The 22,213-nt window shown below is 42.9% G+C and overlaps 1 protein-coding gene across 3 annotated transcripts in view; it reads right to left on the bottom strand.

The window, feature by feature from the left end:
* The window catches only part of PTPRG (protein tyrosine phosphatase receptor type G), a 755,472-nt gene that overhangs the window by 152,876 nt on the left and 580,383 nt on the right, over positions 1-22,213 (bottom strand). For all 3 annotated transcript variants that reach the window (XM_065933358.1, XM_065933359.1, XM_065933357.1), the window contains exon 6: positions 21,760-21,826. In XM_065933358.1, the coding sequence (XP_065789430.1) occupies positions 21,760-21,826 (67 nt within the window). The remainder of the gene's footprint in view (positions 1-21,759; positions 21,827-22,213) is intronic.

Here is a 22,213-nt window from a genome sequence, read left to right on the forward strand (position 1 = left end):
TAGAATATAGGCTTCTTCTTTTTACAAAAGTGAAGGGGTCTTCTCTTAGGTAGTGGAAATGCCATTTAAGCTGAGACCCAAGACTGATATTGCACAATAACTCTGTGAGGAAAACAAGGGAGAGAAGAGCTCAGTTCCTATGTAGCAGAGCTGGGCTATGAGCCCAGGCACCTTGACACCAGAGCTTGCACAATTCTGACTCAGCTAAAGGAGCGAAAGTTAACCAGGTGAATACTGAACAGGAAAAGAAGAGCATTTTAAGCTGCATGAACAGCATGTGCAAAGGTCCTGAGGCAGGAAGAAACAGCACAAGAGATTAGGGGACTATACTATAACTCTCCACATTAGACATGGTAGATCACCTAGCTTCTCTCATAAGTCAGAGAAGGTTGTGACCTCTACCTGGCTATTCAAATGTCCAGTCTGGAATTCTTCCCTCAATCCTTTTAGCGCTATAATAAGGTTACTGTTGTTTAGTCACTAAGTCATATCCGACTCTTTTGTGATCCTATGGACCGTGGCCCACCAGGATCCTTTGTCCATGGGATCTTCCAGGCAAGAATACTGGAGTGGGTTGCCACTTCTTCTCCAGGTGACCTTCCCACCCCAGGGATTGAACCCTCATCTCCTGTGTCTCCAGCATTGGCAGGCGGATCTTTACCACTGAGCCACCTGGGAAGCCCAGACCTGCTAACAGTTTGTCTTAGCTCCTTGATGGCCTCCTCCACAAGTGCCCCTGGACACTTCTTGGGGACTGCAAGGCTCCAGGTAACTGCACAGACCCAACCTGTGACTCACAGTAACAGTCTTTGCAGCCTCACACCTCCTCCCTCCTTTTCCTTTAGAACAACCAGTACAGGTATTTGGGCAAATGTGTTATCCTTAGACTCAAGAGGTCTATGTAATTGAGGGTTAAGGCAAAAAACCAACAGAAATCAACTATATTAGAATAATGAAAATGAAAATTTCCTTTTGGTAGAGATTTGTTGAACAAAACCTAGTACTTATTTCACTTTTACTACATACCAAGCACACTTCTGAGTATATACATGTTGCAGACATTTAAACTGGTTTCCCAGGTAGCGCTAGTGATAAAGAACCTGCTTTTCAACACAGGAGACCTAAGAGACGGAGGGTTCGATTCCTGGATTGGGAAGATTCTCTGGAGAAGAGTACGGCGACCCACTTCAGTATTCTTGCCTGGAGAATCACATGGACAAAGGAGCCTTGTAGGTCCATGGAGTTGCACAGAGTTGGACATGATTGAAGCAACTTAGCACAGCACACCACAGACATTTAAGCAGCACTTGCTGTATGTGCCAGGCCCTGTTCTAAGAGTTTTGCAAAGACTGATTTATTTAATACTTCAAAAAGTCCTATGAAGCATGACACCATGGGATTACTATTACCATCTCCAATGCACAGTCCTGTCATGTACAACCATGTAGCGGAGTTTGGAATCCAGGCTTTCATTAGCCTGAGGCCATCATCACACCCTTTCCCTTTACAAACCTTTAGAGTATGTACTTTGAATATTCCAATTTTCCAGATGTAGAATTTAAGGCACGGAGGGGTTAAATCAATAAGCCCTGGGTCACTAGTGAAGAATAAAGCACCAGTAGTTATTCATGAGGCTCAGAAACTTCGGCAGATTCTGCAAAGGTTTTCAGTTCGTTTTTTAAAGGGGAAAATTAAATGTTAGCTAATAAATGCATCACAGGGTGCTGTAATCAAAACGACAAAAGCAATTTCTGTGGGATAGAAGGCCAGAAATAACAGAGTCACCCCTCTACCCACTGGCAAATCTAGGCTTTAATTTAACCTGGTTACCAGCCACCTAATGATAGGGGAAATCTCTGTTAGCGTGCTTGGCCGGGACTGGCTTGGCTGGGAAGAAGAACCCTTTTGGCCTCTGCTTGCTGCTTCTGGACTTCCTGGGCTGTGCAAATAGTCAACACAAAGCCCCAGGCAATACAGGGGGCGCAAGGTCTGACATCAAAAACTGCCACCTTCATTTCTCTAAGCGTTGTACATAAACCTGGCATCACATCGCAGCACACCAACCTGCCTGAGGATCAAGGGCTCTAGACTGAAGGACAGGAAAATCTTCTGAGTTTTCCCCGAGGGGCCTGACCTAATATTAGGGTCGCAGTTGAGCACGCCGTATGCAGACAGGTAGTGACTGGACAATCCCTGTAAGCCCGGGGCAGCAGAGCCCCCATCGAAAGCACCCACCTCTGGGAAGAGGCTGCGGCTTTAAAGAATACAGACAGATAAGTCAGACCTGCCAATCAGAGGTGGGTGAATTTCCAAAAGGTGAATTTCACTGTTTCAAGGGAATCGGGACTCTTGTATACATTCCTATAGGGGCTCTTGAATTCGGCAAGGACTGATGGGAACTGCAGGCAGGACCACTGCTACAAACACAGCAGTGTTTCTCTGTCCTTAATCAACCGAAGGGCTTTAAACACAGGTTCCAATCTTATTGATTAAAAGAGAACCTACCCTACGGCTCAGGGAACTCAGTGCTCTGCGGTGACCTAAACGGGAGGGAAATCCAAAAAAGGGGGGATGTAGGCATACACACAGCCGATTCACTTTGCTGTTCAACAAAAACTAACAACATTGAAAAGCACCTAAAAATTAATTTAAAAAAAAAAAGGTGCAGTAAGATGATTGGCGGGGCAGGTAGACCTAGTGATGGACAAAAAAGGGAGGGGCTTCCGTACTTATTGTTATCACCTCTGTCACTACTGTTAGACCTCCCGGGTCACTGGCTTCGGGAACCCAAGAACCCTTTCTTCAAACCTCATCTTACACAGGAGCCAGGCAAGTCAAACAGTCAGAGTGCAGTCTCCAAGGCTGAAGCTGAGCTGGAAACCCCAGGGACATTTGGAAAACCACCTATGTAGTCCAATTCTTTCATTTTACAGCTGGGCAAATAGGAGACCAAAGAGGAATAATGAACCAAAGGTCAAAAATTTAAGGAGAATACAGAGGTTGGGACTGGATTCCTTCTTCAAAGATACCACTGAGAATCAGAAACAGTTAAGTCAGTGAGCAGAAAATGTCACGGAACGCTGAAAACTTCATCGGCATCTTCACTTCTCCATTCCTACAGAAACTGGTGAAACGAGCAGATTCTCATTCTACTGGGTTCAGATCCCAACTCTTCCATCTGTGAACTGTGTGATCCTAGTTACTAAACCTTCCCAGGCTGTTGTGAAGATTAAATAAATCAGTATGAGAATGGAGTTCAGAAAGAGCTGGAAACAGAGCAAACATCTCATAAACGACAGATATGATTCTCACTCTAATTCTTACTACTTGTATTATTACTATTATTATTCCTCTAAACTACTAAGCCTATACTTAGCCATGTACTTCCTTGAATGTTTCTGCATGTGTTTTCCTTTTTTTTTTTCCCCAAACAGAATTACTAGTGCCTTAAAAGCACAGCATGTCTGATATAGTCTCCATTGGTCTGAGCACTGTAAGTGACAGTTTTCTTTGTCAAAGCTCTAGAATGAGCTTCAGAATCAACTGATATTCAATAGCTGCGTGGCCTTAGGAAAACTTCTTAACCTCTCTGAGCTACTTCCCTTATCTGTAAAATGGGAAAACTGAGGCTATTTACCCCTCAGGAGTGACAATTAATCAGACTAACAAACATGACATTCTTATTAGCACAGTGGCTTGCAGCCGAGATTAGTTTGTGTTTTAAGCCAGGGACTAGCAAATGTTTCCGAGATGGTGCCAGACAGCAATATTTTAGGTTTTGCAGGCCAAGAGGCAAAACCAAAGATGGTACATAGGTAGCTATATAACAAACACATTTCCACGACTTTATTAACGATGTTCAAAATGCTAGTAACAACTGAGGACGGTTAAAAAAATATACATCTGCTAAGGGGAAGAATGGAATTCTTTAGGACTAGGGAGAAGGCAGGAATAAGGTTTTGCTTAATTAAGGTTCACATATGAGAACCCATTCTTAGCTCAGGAGCCATACAAAAACAGTGACACCGATTTGGTCACAGGGTCGAATTGTGCACACTCCCGATTTTAAGCGAAGTATTGGAGGGTGAAGCGGGGGTAATGTTAGAAAGCCATACTAGAGCCACAGCAAGAAGTGGGGGTGGGCCACGCTACATGTTCAGGGGCCTCCATCATTAATGAGAGTTTCTTCTATGAACATACATTACAGAATTAACTCCCAAGTTGTTTTCTTTTTCCCTTGAGTTTTCTAAGTTCAACTCAAACATTAATTATTACTGCTATTTCTGAAAATTCCGTTTTTTGCTCAGTCCCATAGGAGCGCTCCATTGGCAAGATGGGGCACTCATAATGCTTAATTGTTAGAAATAACTTTAGAAATGGTACCCAGTATTTCTAGCACTGCCCACAAAGCCCTTCAAAGCCACAAGGCACTTAACTGGCTGGACCCAAGACCGAGAGTTTCTGAATATAGTCATTGGAAATAAAGAACGCACTTTTCATCTAAAAATTTACACTCCCTAAGAAAATCTTAATAAATGTACATCTTGTAAATGGAGGAGCTGCTAGAGCCAGGCCTCTGGAATTGAAACCTAATCAGTCTACCTAAAGGCCTGACCTAAGACAAGTTACTTTAATCTTTCTGCAACTGTTTCCTCATCTGTAAAATGGGATTATAATAGTGACTCATCTGAAGGCTTATCTTATCAGGAGAGTATTACATGAATCAGCATTAGTTGAGAGCTTAGGAAAGCACAGAATAAGCACAGATAAGTACTTGTTAAAACGAATCCTATTATAAAAGGGCAGTGTGACTCTAAAGCCATCCAGATTAGGACACTCTGCCTCCAACTTTTATCCTAATTAGTAATTTGAATTTGAAACATTGCTGTCCCAGACACTTAACTAGTTGAGAAAAATATTTGAAACACTCTGCTTATCCCACCATTCATTCCATTATACCATAATAAGCAGGTACTGTGCATTACTAGATAAAAGAACTGAAAAGGAATGAATCTCATATTCCACTTTCAAGGATCCCAGTGCTGTATGCAGACAATATTATATTTTAATAATTAATTGTTCATCAAAGAAAAAGATGAGGAACAGGGATGCTAAATTCAAAGTTATTCAAATTGCAAAAATGAATAATGTATGACTTTTTTATTAAATACACACTGTATTAAGTAGTCTACATTTCACCCAACTCTGTCGTTCATTTTTAAGCATTTTGAACGACAATATGAATAATCAGTTAGGGGAGGTTTATTTAGAAAAAGAAATACCTTATTTGAATGCAAACGGAGTATATCTGGAGATGATTAAATTTTTCTTATCAATTAGAAAATTTTGTATGAGGGCTTTAAAGTCATGGTCAACCATTAAATGCAGAGAGGCCCAGTTATCCTTGCAGCTTCCTTTCAACATTAAATTATATCTGGCTCAATTCTGTTCAATTTCTTATTTCTGATAGCAGTGCCAGGAGGCAATCTTTAATTAAAGAAAATTTGAAAGATTCAAACATGCATAATTGGATTAAAAATGTGATCATTAAAACATTAGACGATAATCATCTGATTGATTGCGTTTTTCAGTGTGTTAATAACCTAATATTTTCAATGCTTTGGTTATATAGGAAAAAAGAAAGCCTTTATAAAATATGATGAACAATCAACACAGGGAGCAGACCTATGCACTAATCAAGACCTACGGAATTATACTGAAAACATACGCACACACAGCAATGAACACAGCGTCGCATTGTAAAAAAAGAGTATGGACAGAATGTGATGGTGTCAAAGGGAGGAAAACCCTCAAAATAAGAACTCAACCTATTTTAGGGACATATATGAAAAAACTAAGAAGAGAAAGCCCAAACTTCGATATTTAGCCTAAGGACTGGTTTCTTCAGTGTTTCCCAAAACTTCTTATAAGGAAAAGCTATTTATTTTTCCCTAAAAGCTCAAAATCACTGGGGTAGGACTGGCCTTCTGTTTCATACAAGGCACAGAGAGAATGACATTGGACAAAACTGGGGATTGGGTGATGCTAAATGGGAGAGGACTGATGATACTGCTGCTCAAAATCAATGTGCATGCAAATCACCTGGGGCGCCTGTTATATTGTAGAAGCCTACAGATTCTGAGCCAGTAGGCTTGGGAATGGGGACTGAGATTCTGCATATTTAATAATGCTGATCACACCTGAGAAGTCAGTTTTCATGAGGGCTGTGTTAGTGGGCTCCTCTGCCTTCTGCAGCCTCATCCTCTGCTACTTTCTGACCCTTAGGCTGAGCCACATGGACCTCTGGTTACTCCATGATCACACCACCCCAGGCCCTTTGCACTGCCTCTCCACGCAGCCTAAAACATTTTTTTTTCCCACTGCTCTATTCATGGCTGGGTTTGAGACCAAATTCAGCTGCCAACAACTTACTTATATTTGAATGACACATTTCTCAATCAGGTGACTCTCTCTGACTATTGTTCTGAAAATGGGATTTTAAGCACAGACCCCTTGAGATGGAAGCCTCTGATTGAAAAACCTGAAGATTGAAACGAACCACATTCTTGGCAGAGAGAAAGGCCACTGCAAAGGGTGGTGTGTGGTGAAGTGAAGCAGAGGAAAAGGAAAACTGGAAGAAAAGTTCAAGAGCCCGAATCCGACAACTCAAGGAGGGGGGGAAAAATCAGCTGCTGGTTAAGGATAATCTGGAATTTGGCTAAAAATTGTGAAGAGGTCAAAACACTCAACTGAAGTCAGCAGCTCTGGGTAAAGCCTGGACTAGGCACATGTGGACTGTGTGACCTGGGAGTGGCGATGGGTCAGACAAGCTGGTGACAGAAGGGCCTGCCGAACAGAAACAAGAAATGGGAACTCATAATGGGGAGAAAGAGCCTGAGGGCCAGAACTCCAGGATTTCAGGAGCCTGGCACCTAGAAGCCCCCACGGAGGTTAGAGAGCATTACATTATAACTATGATGGTGGCAGAGGGACTCAAGGAACTCATTTCATGATCTAAATTTAAGAAATGAAGCTTGCTCCATCTGACTGGATGGTGACTATCAGACATGTCATCTCTCATCTATAAGGAGGATGGAAAAAAAAATTAGGATAAAATGGCAAAGATGGGGCAACCAAGTGAAGCTGGACCATTTTCAAGGTGTAGCTTCAGCAAGGCTTCATGACATGATTTTGAGGAACAAGTACTACACTGAGGTTACAACAAGGGGATCCCTGAGGGGTCACCAAGAACCACAGAGAACTGCGGGGTTCTCCAGAGTTTCAAAGGATGCTAGTTCTATTTCATGTACAAATAAAGAAAATGAGGTCCGAAGAGGGAAGGTGAGTGACCCAAGATCACACAGGGAAGTGTGAGGGAGTCTGGTATCCCTTTCTACTACCTGATTCCATGTCTCTGGGCACTTTGCCTGCAGCAGATACAAACATGATCAGGTGAAGAAATCTCTCTGAAGACTGAAGAACTCATTTAACCTCGTAGACACAGATCTACTCCTGACACTGCCCAGCTCAGAATCCTCCAGTGGCTTCCCATTTCATCTACAGTAAAATCCAAGCTTCTCACCACAGCCATGAGGCCCTCCAGGACCTAACTCTGCAGCCCAACATCTCTCCACCCTCTCCCTTGTTGACCATCACCTTCCTCCTCACCTTTTCATTATCTTTTCCTTCCTGTGTTTATTCACTGTTGGTCTCTTCTCAAGAGTGGGATAATTCCACAAGAGAAGAATACCTCATCTTTTTTGGGTACCCTGTACATCCAGCAACTAAAACACTGCCCAAAACAGAGTAGATGCCCAATCACTGTGAAAAGAGAACGAAGGAACAAACACAGCAGCTGGTGTATTTTAAATAACCAATAAATCCTAGATTTCTTCATATTCATGTCACCATCAATTGTAAGATGAATCATAACCTCAAAAGTCATTAATAAAGGCAACAAGTTGCTAATTAAACAATGGTCATAGCTATACAATCTGTGTAATTGGTTAACAGTAGCTTTTTTTTTTTTTTTTTAAAGCAAACTGGAAGCTCTATTACACCAAGACTGTGATTTCTTATCGTATCCCCAGGGCCCAGGACTGTACCTGAGAGAAAAGGTCCATTACCCATGACTGAAAACATTGATCAAACCAAGTCACTAAGGAGCTCCAATTCAGAAGTGGGGAAACTGTGCCCCGAAGCCGAATCCTGTCTAGTACCCGCTTTTGTAAATAAAGTTTTACTGGAACACAGCCATGCCATTATCTCTGGCTGCTTTCAGGCTAAAACTGGGCAGCTGAGTTGTTGCAGGACACAATGGATGGCCGGCAGAGCCTAAACAATTTCGCCATCAGTCCTTTTACTGAGAAACTTTGCTGACACTTGCTCCTGTGTGAAGGGCAGAGTGTTGAGAAGGGCTGGGGACAAGCGATCCTGCATAAATGGAGCAAACTACACGCTGACACAGGCTTGTGGAGCCTCTGAAACAGCCTCTGCCGGCGGGTGGAGACTTTAACACATGCCCCTTGGCCTTCACCACAGGCATGACCTGAGAAAATCTGAGCCGCTCCCATGATGGCATCTCACTGCAGGGCCTGAGCAAGGGCGGCCTGCGCAGGAGGGTGCTCACCTGATAATCAGACCCCTGAATTCAAGGACCTAGGGTGGCCCTCCAAGGTTAACAGCCACTTTACCCAGGTTCAAAGACATCTAACCTCCTTGAGGTTATTGGCAGCTTCAGATGGCCAACTGTGATATTTGGATTTAAGGATTGGTGTTTGAGTGAAGCATATGCTGACATTAACATTTCCAAAGGGAAACTACACAAAGAGCGCAGAGTCCCATCAACAATTAAAATGAACATGACATTGAGATCATATAGTTATACAGTAACAAAGACCCAATGTTACCAGTTAACAGTTTCACTGACTGCCTCTCTCCCTGACATGGATCTGGTGGCCATAACTGACATGGTGTGTATATTCTTTTAGATACTCAGTCAATGACCTAATTCACAGAGGAGAAACCTAGGCAGAAACCCAGAGTTAAGTGATTCTGACAATAATTAGGAAGACAGTCGAGGATGGAAATGAAAATTGGTCCAGCAGAATGAATCTGAGTCTAATACAAATGGGTTCAAATTACTGTTCCACTGCCACGAGTTGGGACAAATGAGACAGCGCTATGAGGCTCAGTTTACCCATCTGTACCACGGATTCAGAATTCGTATCTCCCTGGGCTACTGTCGAGATTAAATGACACTCTATGTTTAAAACATCCAGGCAGAGCTCAGCACACAGCAAGAGGTTAACAGATAAAAGGTTCCCGTTTCTTTCAGCCTCTTTCTGGCCCCTGGTCCACTCCCCTATGCCCTGACCTCAAAGGGACCGGCTATCCCGAATCAACTTTGTGACCATTTTCCCCATCACTTAATTTTATTTTTGAAAGACCCAACTAAGTCAAGCAACACACATACTGTTTCAAAAGCCAGGTGGTGATGGGGCAGAACTTAGAGATCCACAATCATTTCCTGTCACCTCATGGCCTCTACCATACCCATACTCACATCAACAAGTAACAACAGGGACTTCCCTGCTGGCCCAGAGCTTAAGACTCCAGACTCCCCATGCAGGGGGGCCAGGTTCCATCCCTGGTCAGGGAGCTAGGTCCCACATGCCACAACTAAGAGTTCACCTGCTGCAACTAAATATCCTGCATGCTGCAATGAAGATCAAAGATCCCAAGTGCTGCAGCTAGGACCCAGTGCAGACAAATTAAAAATAAATAAATTAATTAAAAAAAAAATCCCAAGTAACAACAGTAACTTGTCGCTTGGGGTAGGGGAGGGCAGTGATAACCGCTGACGCTGGGTGCTGACCGTGTACCAGGATCAAGTATGTACAGTAAGTCATTGGCTCTGTGAGACAAACCAGTAAGTGGTGTTACTATTACCACTTTACACGGTTAAGAAAATTTAAACACAAAGAGATGAAGTGATTTGTGCAGGTTGTACAACTAGTCAAAAGCAGAACTGAAACTCAAACCCAGAGCATCTGCTCTTGGCCATGACATGACCCTGCTTCTACTATACCAAGGTGACGTGCACAGACCAGGGTACAAAGTCATCTGGGGAGCCCCAGGCACTTTACCAAGTGCTTCTGCAGGACTCAATGGAGACATTTTAAAACTGTCTCTCTGCTCTCCACACCCCAGTGAAACAACCAGGAAAAGGGCATTTCCCTGGGCCCCCACAATCCTGTTCTTGTGACGACATATTGATAAACAAGCCTGGTTAAATGAGATGAAGCCTCCAAATTCAAATCTAACCTAAAAGGAATCACTTCTGAAGGCCTTTTCTGTCTCAATGATTGTTAACAGCGTTACTAGTGATCAAAGCCCACAGCATCCCATTTCCTGGCTTTGGCTAAGACAAGACATGGAAGCAGCCCACATCTATGGTGGTGGTTCTGACACACCTAAATCCAGGAAACTGTGGAAATGGCTTAAGTGGCCTGTTTCTAGAAGATTTTTGAGATCAAAGGGGGTTCAGATAAGCATCTGCCCTTCCCGGATCCACAACAGACATAAGCCAATTAGTCCAGAGCAGGGTGCTGCGTATTTATAGCACACTTCAGGAAACTTCCATGTAATTAGATGCTGGAAACATAAACTTCAAAGGGGAAATTTTGTCGCGTGTTAAGATGTTCAAAACTATCAGTGGCCTGTAAATAATAGAGTACTGGTTTTTCCGTTCAAGAGGGAGAAAACTTGAATAATTTCTTTCTTGAAGGTTAACATTAAAACAGAACCCTCTTTAATTCTACTGAAATATATTTGGATGATGTAGCAATTTGGGCAAAATCTAAACTGAAGCCCATCTCTGTAGAGTGTATCAAATGGTAAGTAATGCACATACCACTGCATGAAGTAACACTATTAGTAGACCTAGAATAGCTACCATTTAGACAAGGCAGGGTTGACAATGTTCTTCTGTAAAGAACCAGCGAGTAAGTAAATATTTAACGCTTTGCAGGCCAAAGAGTCTCTCTGTTATAAAACTCTGCCATTATAGTGTAAAAGCAGTCATGAAAGTGTTAATTCTCAGTTGTGTCAGACTCTTTGTGACCTCATGAACTGTATGTAGCTTGCCAGGTTCCTCTGTCCATGGGATTCTCCAGGCAAGGATACTGGAGTGAGTTTCTATTCCCTTCTCCAGGGGATCTTCCAGACCCAGGGATTGAACCTGGGTCTCCTGCATTGCAGGTAGACTCTTATTGTCTGAGCCACCAGGGAAGCCCGAGTCACAGAGAGTAAGTAAATGAATGGGTGTGGCTGTGTTCCAATAAAACTTTACTTACAAAAACAAGGCAGTGGGCCAAATCTGGCCTACAGATTGTATTTCCTGACCTCTGATTTCAAGGACAGTGGACACATGCCAGGCACCCTTCTCAGTACTTTCCCTGTCTTAAAGCATTTATCATTAATACGAGGCAGATACTTTCATAATCACCATGCCCCCAGGTGAAACCTCAGGGACAAAGAGAACCAACTTCAAAGTGCCAACTATAGTCATGCGAACACATGAGATGACTCTGTAGTCAAATAATCATCTCTTTGACCTTCAACAACAAGAATGGCAAGAACCAAAAAAAAAAAAAAAAAAAAATCCTCACGAGATTAAAATTTTTCGCAAGGCAGAGGACATCTAATTGATCATCTCGCCCTCAACACCCAAACTAGCACTTATTAAGCATTTGATGGATGGACACTATGATCAAAGGGGTTTAAACCTCACTTACACAAAACAGGTAAGAACCCCTCAAATCACATCAATTCATCTCTCTTCTATCTCCTTGCTGCTGGATTATAATAACACAGACAGCCATTTCCAACTAGTATACTTTGCTACCAATGTTCCTTGTGCTAGGATATCTTCTTCCAAAGTCCATGCAAGATATTTTCAGGAGATTTAGCCATTAAGTCTTGAACAGAAAGTTCAGGCTAAGCTCTTTGCTTCAAGGATAATCAAAATGGTGTTGGGAGTGATGATGAAAATATGGTCCTCAAGTATTTCTTCACTTGCCCCTTCAACTGCCGGGAGCCAACACACGAGACCCTGCCCCTAACAAGGCCGTAAGGGAAAAAACCTGACGGGCAAGGCGTATTAGATTTTCAGGGGTTTTTCGAAAAGGCCAGCTCATGAGATCCCACCCATGACAAGGTCACGAGGAGAAAGCCTGACAGGCAAGGCAGATCAGGTTTTCAGGGATTTCAGAAAGCTGCCCCCGGCTCTCACCTTAAAGATGATATCTGTCTTTCTGATGCCTGCCTCAATGGACTACTCTCTAATTTCTCTGACACAGGCAGGAAGGCCTTCCCCGATCTCTTCCCAAACAAGAATCAATTTAGAATTTTAATCAATAAGTTTCCCAGATGGTGGTATTTTATGAAATTATTTAGGGTGAAAGGAGTGTTTTAATTCAAACTCCTTTGCTGGTAGTTTTGTTAGCCAAATGCCTTTATGCGCTTGGTACTAATATGCATGATTGCTTATAATATCCTAATCATAAAATAGCATAAAGAATCTGATTATATAAAAGCCCTAATAGATACAGAGCCCTTTTAAAGGGTAAAGGAGTCCTATTAGAAAACATAAGAAAATTATGCTATAGGTGGTTATTGGGTTGTGATTTGCTTGCTATGTTTTGCTTGCTGTTTTTTGCTTGCTGTATTTTTTCCTTTAATGTGCTAAGGTTGTGTTATAAAAACCATTGTTAATATAGTTAAAGATCTAGGGAAATAAGAAACTTAGCCCTAGTGTGGTAACAATGAGATGGTTGTTAATTGTCAGCCAGGAGTGCTAGGCAGAAGCTGCCTCACCAAAGTCGCAGAGTCAGTATGGGGTAAACTTCTTAAATAAACGCAACTGACAACTTTTGCAGAAAGATTAATTTTTGTATTAACAAGAATACTCTGTACTACTTCCCTATGACCCTGTTACCTTTCAGTTAAGGTCACCATAAAAACAGAAAATAGGTTTACAATCACCTGACCTGCAAAAGTGTTGATAGGCCCCAAGGCCAGAAGATAATGTACAAGGCCCTCATAAACAAAGAAGTATGCAGAAAACACCCTGGTTTCGTGAAGGACAAGCTGACGTAATGTTAAACTATCTTCCCCTTAGAAATGTACTAACTTAGGGTATAAAAGCTATGGTAAAAAATAAAGCATTGCCAGACTCTTCCAGACTCTGCACTCCCTTCTGGTCATTCTCTCTCTCTCTCTCTCTTTCTCTCTCTCTCCCTCGCAGACTTGGCCCTATCAAGGCTAGTCTCACGTCTCTCTCTCTCGCCGACGCCGTTCATCCTGAGGGTACCCCCTGGATCCTGCCGAGGCTGGACCCCGGCATTCAACAAGTCTATATGATGGGCTTCAATCAACTAAAAGATGCAAATGGTAACCCTGGCCAAGAACAGAGCAGGAGCTGGCCTGGGAGTAACAAGAGGCAGTCTGAAGTCATGAAGACCTTGGTTCAAGTCACCCAGGTACTGCCTGCTTTCCTTGCCTTTCTAGGTAATGGGGAACGTGAGAGTTGAATCTCAGAAGGCTTCCAGAGGATTTAGTGATGGCTGCAGGGCAAATCACATCCTGACCTGGTGCAGAGCCAGCATGTACCAGCACACTGGCGGTGAGGAGTCTCTGTTTTCAAACCTGTCACCTGCTACCCCATCCCCTTGGCTTCTGATTTCTTTTTTCTGAATTCCACAAGGAACTATTGGCTTCCAAAGTCATCACTCAATGATACAAACCCGAGATAGCCACAGTTCTTTCCTGGGTCTTGCAATCAATTTGTAGAGAGAACAAACTACGTGTCAGGGGTATTTATGATAAAAAGTTTGTAAAAACAAAAACACTGTTTGCTTGCTGTGAGGCCACTTGGTACTTGATATGTCCCAGAAGAAAGCACTGTCTGCATCTCTGACTTTCTAATGCTCATCAGTGTCTTCTCTGATGGTGAAATTTAACACACATGCAGACAGGAGCACAGACATAAACGTCCTGCTGACCAATAATTCCAAAGTGAACCCTGGACTGACCACTACTCTGAACATGAAGAGACCTGCCACCCCTCCCAGGGTCAGGTCCTCACCGTTCTCCTTCCCCACCCCAAAAAGTAACCACCACCCTTTGCTTTTAGATAATCACTATTTGCTTTTCTTATACTTTTACCACCTACATATGCACTCCTAAACAACAGACTAGGTCTTCCCTTTCTTTTTTAAAAAGTTTTATTTTTTAATTGCTAGAAAACTGCTTTACAATGTTGTGTTGGTTTCTGGTTCCCCACCCCTACCTTTTTTTTTTTTTTTTTTTTTGACATTTGGAGAACATCCTGTGCATTCTTCAGGCTCCTGCATCACTTTACAGTTTTCAGATGTGCCCATGTTGGCGAGAGATGCAAGATTCCACGCGTTTTTCACTGGGGTGAATTGTTTCGTTGTATGACCACACTTCATTGTATTTATCCAGCTTGCTAACAACAGGCATCAGAGGCACTTCTGGGTTTTGGCAGTCAGGAAAAACAATGAATGCTACATTCTCATACACAGCTCATGGTGTGCTTTCATCTGAGATTTTCTAGGGGACATATACAGCAGTGCAACTACTGAATCAATTCGACTAGACACTGCCAAACCATTTCCAGGAGATCTGAGAATTCCTGGCATTCATATCCTTGCCAACACTTGATATGGTCAGGATTTTTAATATTTGACTACCTGGAGCATGGTGCCAGATTATTTTTGATCTTTGTGAATGTAATATCTTTGAGAAATTAACATAATACACATGTGCTATTCTTTAGTTTGCAAATGGTCAAATGCACGAATCTAAGGGGACAGTATGGTAAATGTTTATACTATACTTATGACATCTAATCATTTCCCAGACCTATAATACTGTTACTGCCTGGGAGATTTCTTTGGGTCCTTTCTCATTTAATATATGTACGCCTTTACCCCACTATTCTGCCTCTTATTACCAAGATTAGTTTTGTCTATGTTTGAATTCTACATAAATAGAACCATGCAGCACATGCTCTTTCATTTTTGTGTGAATCAAGTTCATCATTTTACACTGCTGTAGACTATTCCCTCATTATGAATAGACCAAACCTTGTATATCTAGGCTCCTCTTAGAGGACATCTGGGCTGTTTCCACTTGGGGGCCATTATAAACAAAGCTCCTGTGTACAAATGCTTCTGTGGACATTTCTCTTGGGTATATACCTACATGCAGAATTGCTGGCTCAGAGGGGAAGGCTACACAGCCTTTAGAAAGGCTGCAGCATCTGCAGTCCCCACAGTACCTGTCCTGGAGTGTCAACAGTGCCGTGCTCAGGGCTAGTTTTTTTAAATAGTCTATCTGTGGCAGTGGCAGCTGACAAGACAGCCTACCCATCACTTTAGAAGGAATTCAGATTGTTTCAGGACTGGAGTCTCTTACAGGTTAGTGTCGATCAAGGACACCTCAATCCTCGCAGGTAGGATATGGAGAACAGAACAGATATGGAGAACACACCAGATCTCACCACTGAATGAAAACCCTTGGCTGGCAGTCACATAGATTTGCAGGATTCATGTCATCACTTCCCTTTCTGCGAGGTGCCTAGATTGAGTCTAGCTATTCTTGGACTTCGTCCATAGACCTGGTGAGTGGATGAGTATCTCAGAGCAGGAGAGAAGATGAGTAAAAAATACCCTCTAAGTGAGCCCAGTGAATAAACTAGTCAGTTAGGGGAGGCGTTCTGCAAAGAAAGTTTTGATCTTTCATAGAATCAACTTCCGCTGTGCTGAGTTTTAACAAGAAAAGCCTGTAGGAGCCTCATCGTGTGATACCACTAGAAAGTCATTCTCAGGTGATAATGTATGTGCGCTTTCACTGAAACTTTCTCAGAAGTGTGCGGGAAGGGAAGACAGAGAGAAGAGCCATCTCGTTGAGCCTGATGGCTGAAGCAATTTCTAACTGTCTTCCTTACGTTTCCTGTGAATGAGGTCGATACCTTCCTGCTCATTAAAGTAGTACATTCAGTGGAAGAAGAAATCACAAAGAGCAAAGGGATGACAAAAGAGAAATAGACAGTCAAAGCTCAGGACTTCCCTGATGGTGCAGTGGCTAAGTCTGCACTCCCAATGCAACGTTCAGTTCCTGGTCAGGGAACTAGATCCCACATGCCACAACTAAGGTCCTGCATGACAGAACTAAAGATCCCGCATGCCTCAACTAAGACACGGCACAGCCAAATAAGTAAATAAAAATGAATGTCAAAAAACACCAAATTAAAAAAAAAAAGACAGTCAAAGGTCAACAATCAAACTATCACTACTATCAAAGCTCCTTCCAAAACAAACCAAAAAACAGAAATCTTTCTTAGATGACTGACAGGAGGGAATGGTTTGTCTTCCGATGCCCAGCAGCATTCTAGACTAGGTGTATGTCGAGTCTGCTGGATTTTCTTTGGGTAGATATTATGAAAAAGAATAGAAAGCAGACAATCTGAAAATTGAAAGAAAAATAAAACATCCCTTTTCACGGAAAGATTATATAGTGTCTATTTCTTAGCACTGGTCAATTGGGTACAAACTACTTATAAGGGAATTGGTATGTTTTTATACTAATTCAGGCTTTTATACCAATTCACATACAAGTTTATTTTTTTAATGGGTTTTGAGAAAATTAGAATTAAGACTAAATTCTTTGAAACCAATTATTTCTATCAGGTGTGGCTGCTCACAAGTCCTGGTTCTTACATACAAAAAGCATTGTGAATGACTGAGTCAGTGCAGTGAATATGATTCACAATTTCTTTCCTTTCCAGCAGATGCTAGTGGTAGTGTAAATAAATTCTCTGATTAGATACAGTTTAGTGCTTCAATCTGTGGCTCAAGGGATAGACAGGACCAGAATCAATGGCAAATCACCTCTCTTCATTCTATTTCTTCACGCCTCTCAAGTTTGTAAAAACCACAATTTACATAGAAAAATGAACCCTTAAGAGAGCGCACTTTCTGCTGCCAAGAGGTTTCCAGGTATCTCTCCCCAGCATGAGAGAAGCCAGGTCTCAGAGCTCAGAGTCTCAAACACGCCACCTCTATGCTGCTGCTGCTTGAAACCTTAAGCTCCCTTCTCTGCCTGGACAACGTTTATGAACTCTTTAGGTCTCAGGGGTCATTGTGTCTAAGATGCCTGCTCTGTAATCCCAAGTCTGAGTAAAGTCTGTAATTACACATTTAACCTTGTGTCTCTCCTGACTGCCTATAAACTCAACTGTGCTCTCTATGCGTGGCTTCATGGTGTACTTGTAGGAGCTTAATAAGTGCGCACAGAAGGAGCAAACAGCGCCTGTAAGAAGCTCTGCACATTTGAAAAGTGAGAGGCACAAGTCATCAGCTTTTTGGCAAGGTGATCAGGAAAACGTCTTTGGAAGGAAAATGTGTGTACGGCTGGACCAGTCACGGGAGAACCCCTGAGATCTTCCTTCTAGAGACAAGCTGCTGTGAGGAGGCTTGTCGGCCGCTGTGCTTCCAGGGAGAACGGTCGTGTTAGGATGTTTTAGTCAGTGACCACGTCAGGTAAGGTGGGGTCACTGCTGCACATAGAGGACTCTTCTTACGGGCAGCCTTATCTTTGGGGTTCTCCGAGGGCCCAGCTGAAACTTCCTCAGAGATGCTTTCAGCCAGTCCTCCTAGCTTCCCTCTCTTTGGAGGTGTCAGACCTATGTTGGGGTTCTAATGCTCTCCCCACCCACTCCCGCTCCCTCTCCTCTTTATCCTTTCCAGGCAGTCCCTTCCTACCAAAATCATGGCCTGCCCTTGAAATCAACCTTGGCATTTGCTTCACAGGGGACACTAGTGGCCACAGGCCAGTGGTTGGCTAGTGGAACCAGATTCCTCATTGCTATTTCAGCTGGAGGAATAGGTAAGATTTTTCCTATTAAAAAAAAAAATTCACTTAATGAGAACTTAACATTCTAAGATTAAGACTCCCAGAGCTGAGGAAATAAAAGACAATGGTGAACTGGAACAGAAATCCGTATTGATTTCTTCTTTGTGCATGTCTCTATCATCATTCCCAAGCCAGACACTCTGTGAAGGGCATGATTATTTATGTCTCATCACATTAACAGAGCATTCAAATCCCTCGTAGGACCTTCAACTCAAAACACTTCTAGTTCCAAGAGAAGCTTTTTTGTTTTTTTAAAAAAAGCAATTTCAGATGTTTCTTCTCTTTTGGAAGAATGACAGAAGTGATGGGAGTTATCAAAACGTGAGTCAGCCACACCCAGGAACAGAGGGCAAAATCCAAGTTTCCAAGATATTATCCTACTTCTTTTTCTTCCCAGTGAAAGCAAAGCCTATGCAGCCTTTAGTTCCTCCTCTTCTTTTTCCAATTTTATATTTTGATGTTTTTCACCTATTTGTATCTTTACTGGATTCACTCTTTTGGCTAATGTTCCTGAAGATGTTAAATACACATGGGTTCTGCTCCCATGAAGCTTATACTTTAGGAGATAATACAGGGTAAATGGACTTCCCTGGGGCTCAGTGCCACCTCCTGGAGATGATGGTTCGACCTCTGGGTGAAGAAGATGCCCTGGGGGAGGGCATGGCAACCTACTCCAGTACTCTTGCCTGGGAAATCCCACGGACAGAGGAGCCTGGGGGCCTACAGTCTTCAGGGTTGCCAAGAGTTGGACACAACTGAGCAACTGAACACACTCACACAGGAGTAAATAAACAACATTAATTCAGATACCTTTAAGAGCTTCCAAGAAAGATACCTAAGATGAGATGACAAGGAATGATGGGAGTAGGGAGCCAGTGGGGAGTTGGGTAGGATACAGGAAGAATTGTCTGAGGAAGCAAGATCTGAACCAAGACCTGAAATAATTAGAGGAAGACACCTGGGTTCTGATTTGAACTTATCTGGCAGAGGAAACAGAAACAGCAGATGCAAAGACTGAAAGGGGTGACAGTCTGGGCAGGCTAGGGGGAAGGGGTGGCATTCACCTCCTCCTGGGTCCCTGAGGGCTGGCCTGTGTCTGTCTTCACCAGTGCATCAGTCCAGCAATCAGACTGAGTGGGCATGCAACACTCCTGCGGAATAAACCAGTGAACTTGCTCAGAGGGGCTCAAGAGGCAGCTGCTGATCCAGCTAGGAAGTGGCAAAGCCGAGATCCCCACCAAGGCCAGCCTGGCTCCAAAGCCCACACTCTCCCCCCACCCCCCACAAGGCCCTGATGAGACCTGTGCTAGAACATGGAAGGCGTCCTCTCCCAGAATGGCTGGGAGTCCTCCCAAGGCTAGGTCCCTCCATTCGCAGAAGTGACTTTGCGGGTCCTCACCTCAGCTTGGCACACGTCTGGGTGCCCTTTGCGGTATATGTTACTTAACAAAATCAGGATAAAAGCCAGACATTAGAAACCTTGATCCGAGTTCCACAACTGGGCACGATGAATAATTCAAGGAAGCCCTAGAGCTACGCCAGCCACGTGTGCCCAAACCAAGAGCAGACTTTGACCAGAAGACTAAAGCGGAACCAAACATACTCACAAATAGGAATGCTCAAGCCTTCCTGTCAAATATCAATGATTAATAAACAGATTTGGGGAAGAATAGATACATGTATATGTACGGCTGAGTCCTTTAGTTGTTCACTTGAAACTATCACAGCATCGTTAATCGGCTGTACCTCAACACAAAAAGTTAAAAAAAAAAAAAGAGCATTTCCAGATTTTAAGAGACAAAAGAAACACATTCCCTTGTGTCTCAAAGAAGAAATCTGTCCACCCCTCCAGGGGATAATGACTTCTGAGTTACACTGACATGAATGCTGAGTTCTAAAACTTAAAAAAAAGAAAAAGAAGAAGTGATTTTCCTTTGCAGTTATTTTTCACAGGTCTCCTCTGACTTTTCAATTAGGAGGCAGAGTTGAAACCACATCATGGGCATCCCTGCCAGAACAGGTACCATGTCTCTACACATAACAGCCTCTTAGAGGGTAATTGTGGAGAATGACAAAGGATAACATGATCATGCCAGCCTTCAGCTCATGAACTAAAGGATCACAAGGCAGTGCGTTTGCTGAGATCTGGGGACTTGGGGGCTAAAGGAAGCCTACTGCTTCTCTCCAACATATGGAATCTCCTTCACTGATCATGGTGGAACCAGTGACAGGTGACACAGACCCATTCAAGTGCCACAGCTGATGGAGCACTTCCTCTTAGGCTGAAGAAGAGGTCCCTGTTTCAAAGATTCTAGAGTTCTTTGTGGGGTGACTGCATTATAACAACAAGAAGAGCCAGGGGGAAGGAAGGCCTGTCCATCATTCAGTATATTGGAACCTCCCCCAAACTCATCATCTACACAATGGGCTGGAATTTCAAGAAGCTATTTCATCAATGGAGATTTCTAGGGCATCCTCTGAGAAACAGCTCAGAGAACACAGCATGTTGCCCATGAAATCAACACCATGTGCATTTTTGAAACTGTTCAGAGTACAATGCAAATCTCCTCCTATACTGCTATCAACGTCAAGTCACCAAGGGGCAGACAGCCTAAGAGTTGGCAAAAGTGTTTTGCTCCCTAAGGGAGCTGTCCATACCACCTACTCCCCAATTTCGTGTGAGGAGATTTCTTTAGAAATGGAGAAGCAATGGAAATTTCCTACAGTGAAGACCTCAATGGGGTGTTTTCAACTCACCCTACTTTTCTACATTTACTAGGTTTACTCTTGTTACCTGCTGTACGATTGAACAGTTCTAACAGCAGAAGAATTAATCCCAAATCCTACTTGCTTCCACTGAACACTGAAAACTGGTTTTGTTTCCCTGAGAGAAAGCGGGTCAGATGTTTGTTAAGCTCGGCAGAGTTGGCTAATGTGGAGAGACACCCTCCCAGAAAGGTGTGAAGATGTTTTATCACAGCCACGGAGGTGAAGGGGAGATTTATTATGGTTACTAATGCTACTTCTGTCAATGTCTTTGGAATTCTAATTAGATTATTAAAACTTTGCAAATCATTACATTAGTTCTCGACTCCACACCTCCCCGTGACAGGGTACTTTTGAAATTAGATGATCCTGATGTCATAGGTAATGATGCATCGCCAATAATAAAGTTGCAGGGAAATTCCTCCAATAAAAAAAGGTTGGGTAAGACAAAACCCATCTATCTTACTTTCTCTCGCAGTTTTATGCTTGAGGATAAGACATGTCTACTGCACAGAATACGGCCCAGCATTTTCCATTCCAGTAGCTGATGGTACTTGTTCACACACAGCAAAGTTTAATGACTTGTCAGGGTTACTTAAACTTATTCCCCAAAATCTCAGAGGCAAATCAAGAAATTCATAAATGAAAAGTTACTTGAAAAGGGAATCAATTTAGGATAGCTATGAGGCAGGTGGCAGGTGGCAGGTTCAGTGTGTATGAATGGTACCTCTAAAGAGGTTCTTATTTATAACATAGGCATTCTGAGTGGTACCTGAAGAGAAACAAATGGCTTACTGTTAACCCAGATCCATTTGCAGGTAATAAATGGGTGTGCTCTTTACCCATCAAATAATGGCTCTCATGCCCTTCACCATCAGGGCGTGAGGAATGGGTGTCACGCTCTGTCCTCTGCAAGATAACCCACTCCTTCAGGTGGAGACCTTAGCCCTCCCCACCCCAGCCAAAGGGAAGTGTACGCAGCTGCCTTACCGTGATGGACGACGCCCTTCAACCCGTGGATAATAGGATCCAGTGCGGAATTGTCCCGTGGACTGACCTATATGTAAAGGAAACATGACTGGTTAAATCTGTTCTGGCATCAGACACAAGGGTCTCAATTTAATCTTCTAAACAGAAGGGGGGGGATGCTATCGAGCAAGCTTCCTGGGTCTCACACACACCATGCCTCTCACCAAACACAGGAGATTTATGACATCATAAAATCAAGTGAGGAGGGCTAAATCAAAAGAGAGAAACTTCTCAGAATACATCAGAACAGGAGAGAAACACTGTGGTCCCAGCAAGATCTTAAAAAGCAAGCTGACTTTCCCCTTGCTTTGTTTTATTAAAAGTAGACCCCAACTGGCTAAAAATTCATTGAAAGTCATCAGAGAGCAATCCATCATTGACCGAATATTTTAATACCTTTCTGTGATTTTTTTTT

This window comes from Muntiacus reevesi, chromosome 4 (assembly GCF_963930625.1).
Source record: "Muntiacus reevesi chromosome 4, mMunRee1.1, whole genome shotgun sequence".
Classification (NCBI taxonomy): domain Eukaryota; kingdom Metazoa; phylum Chordata; class Mammalia; order Artiodactyla; family Cervidae; genus Muntiacus; species Muntiacus reevesi.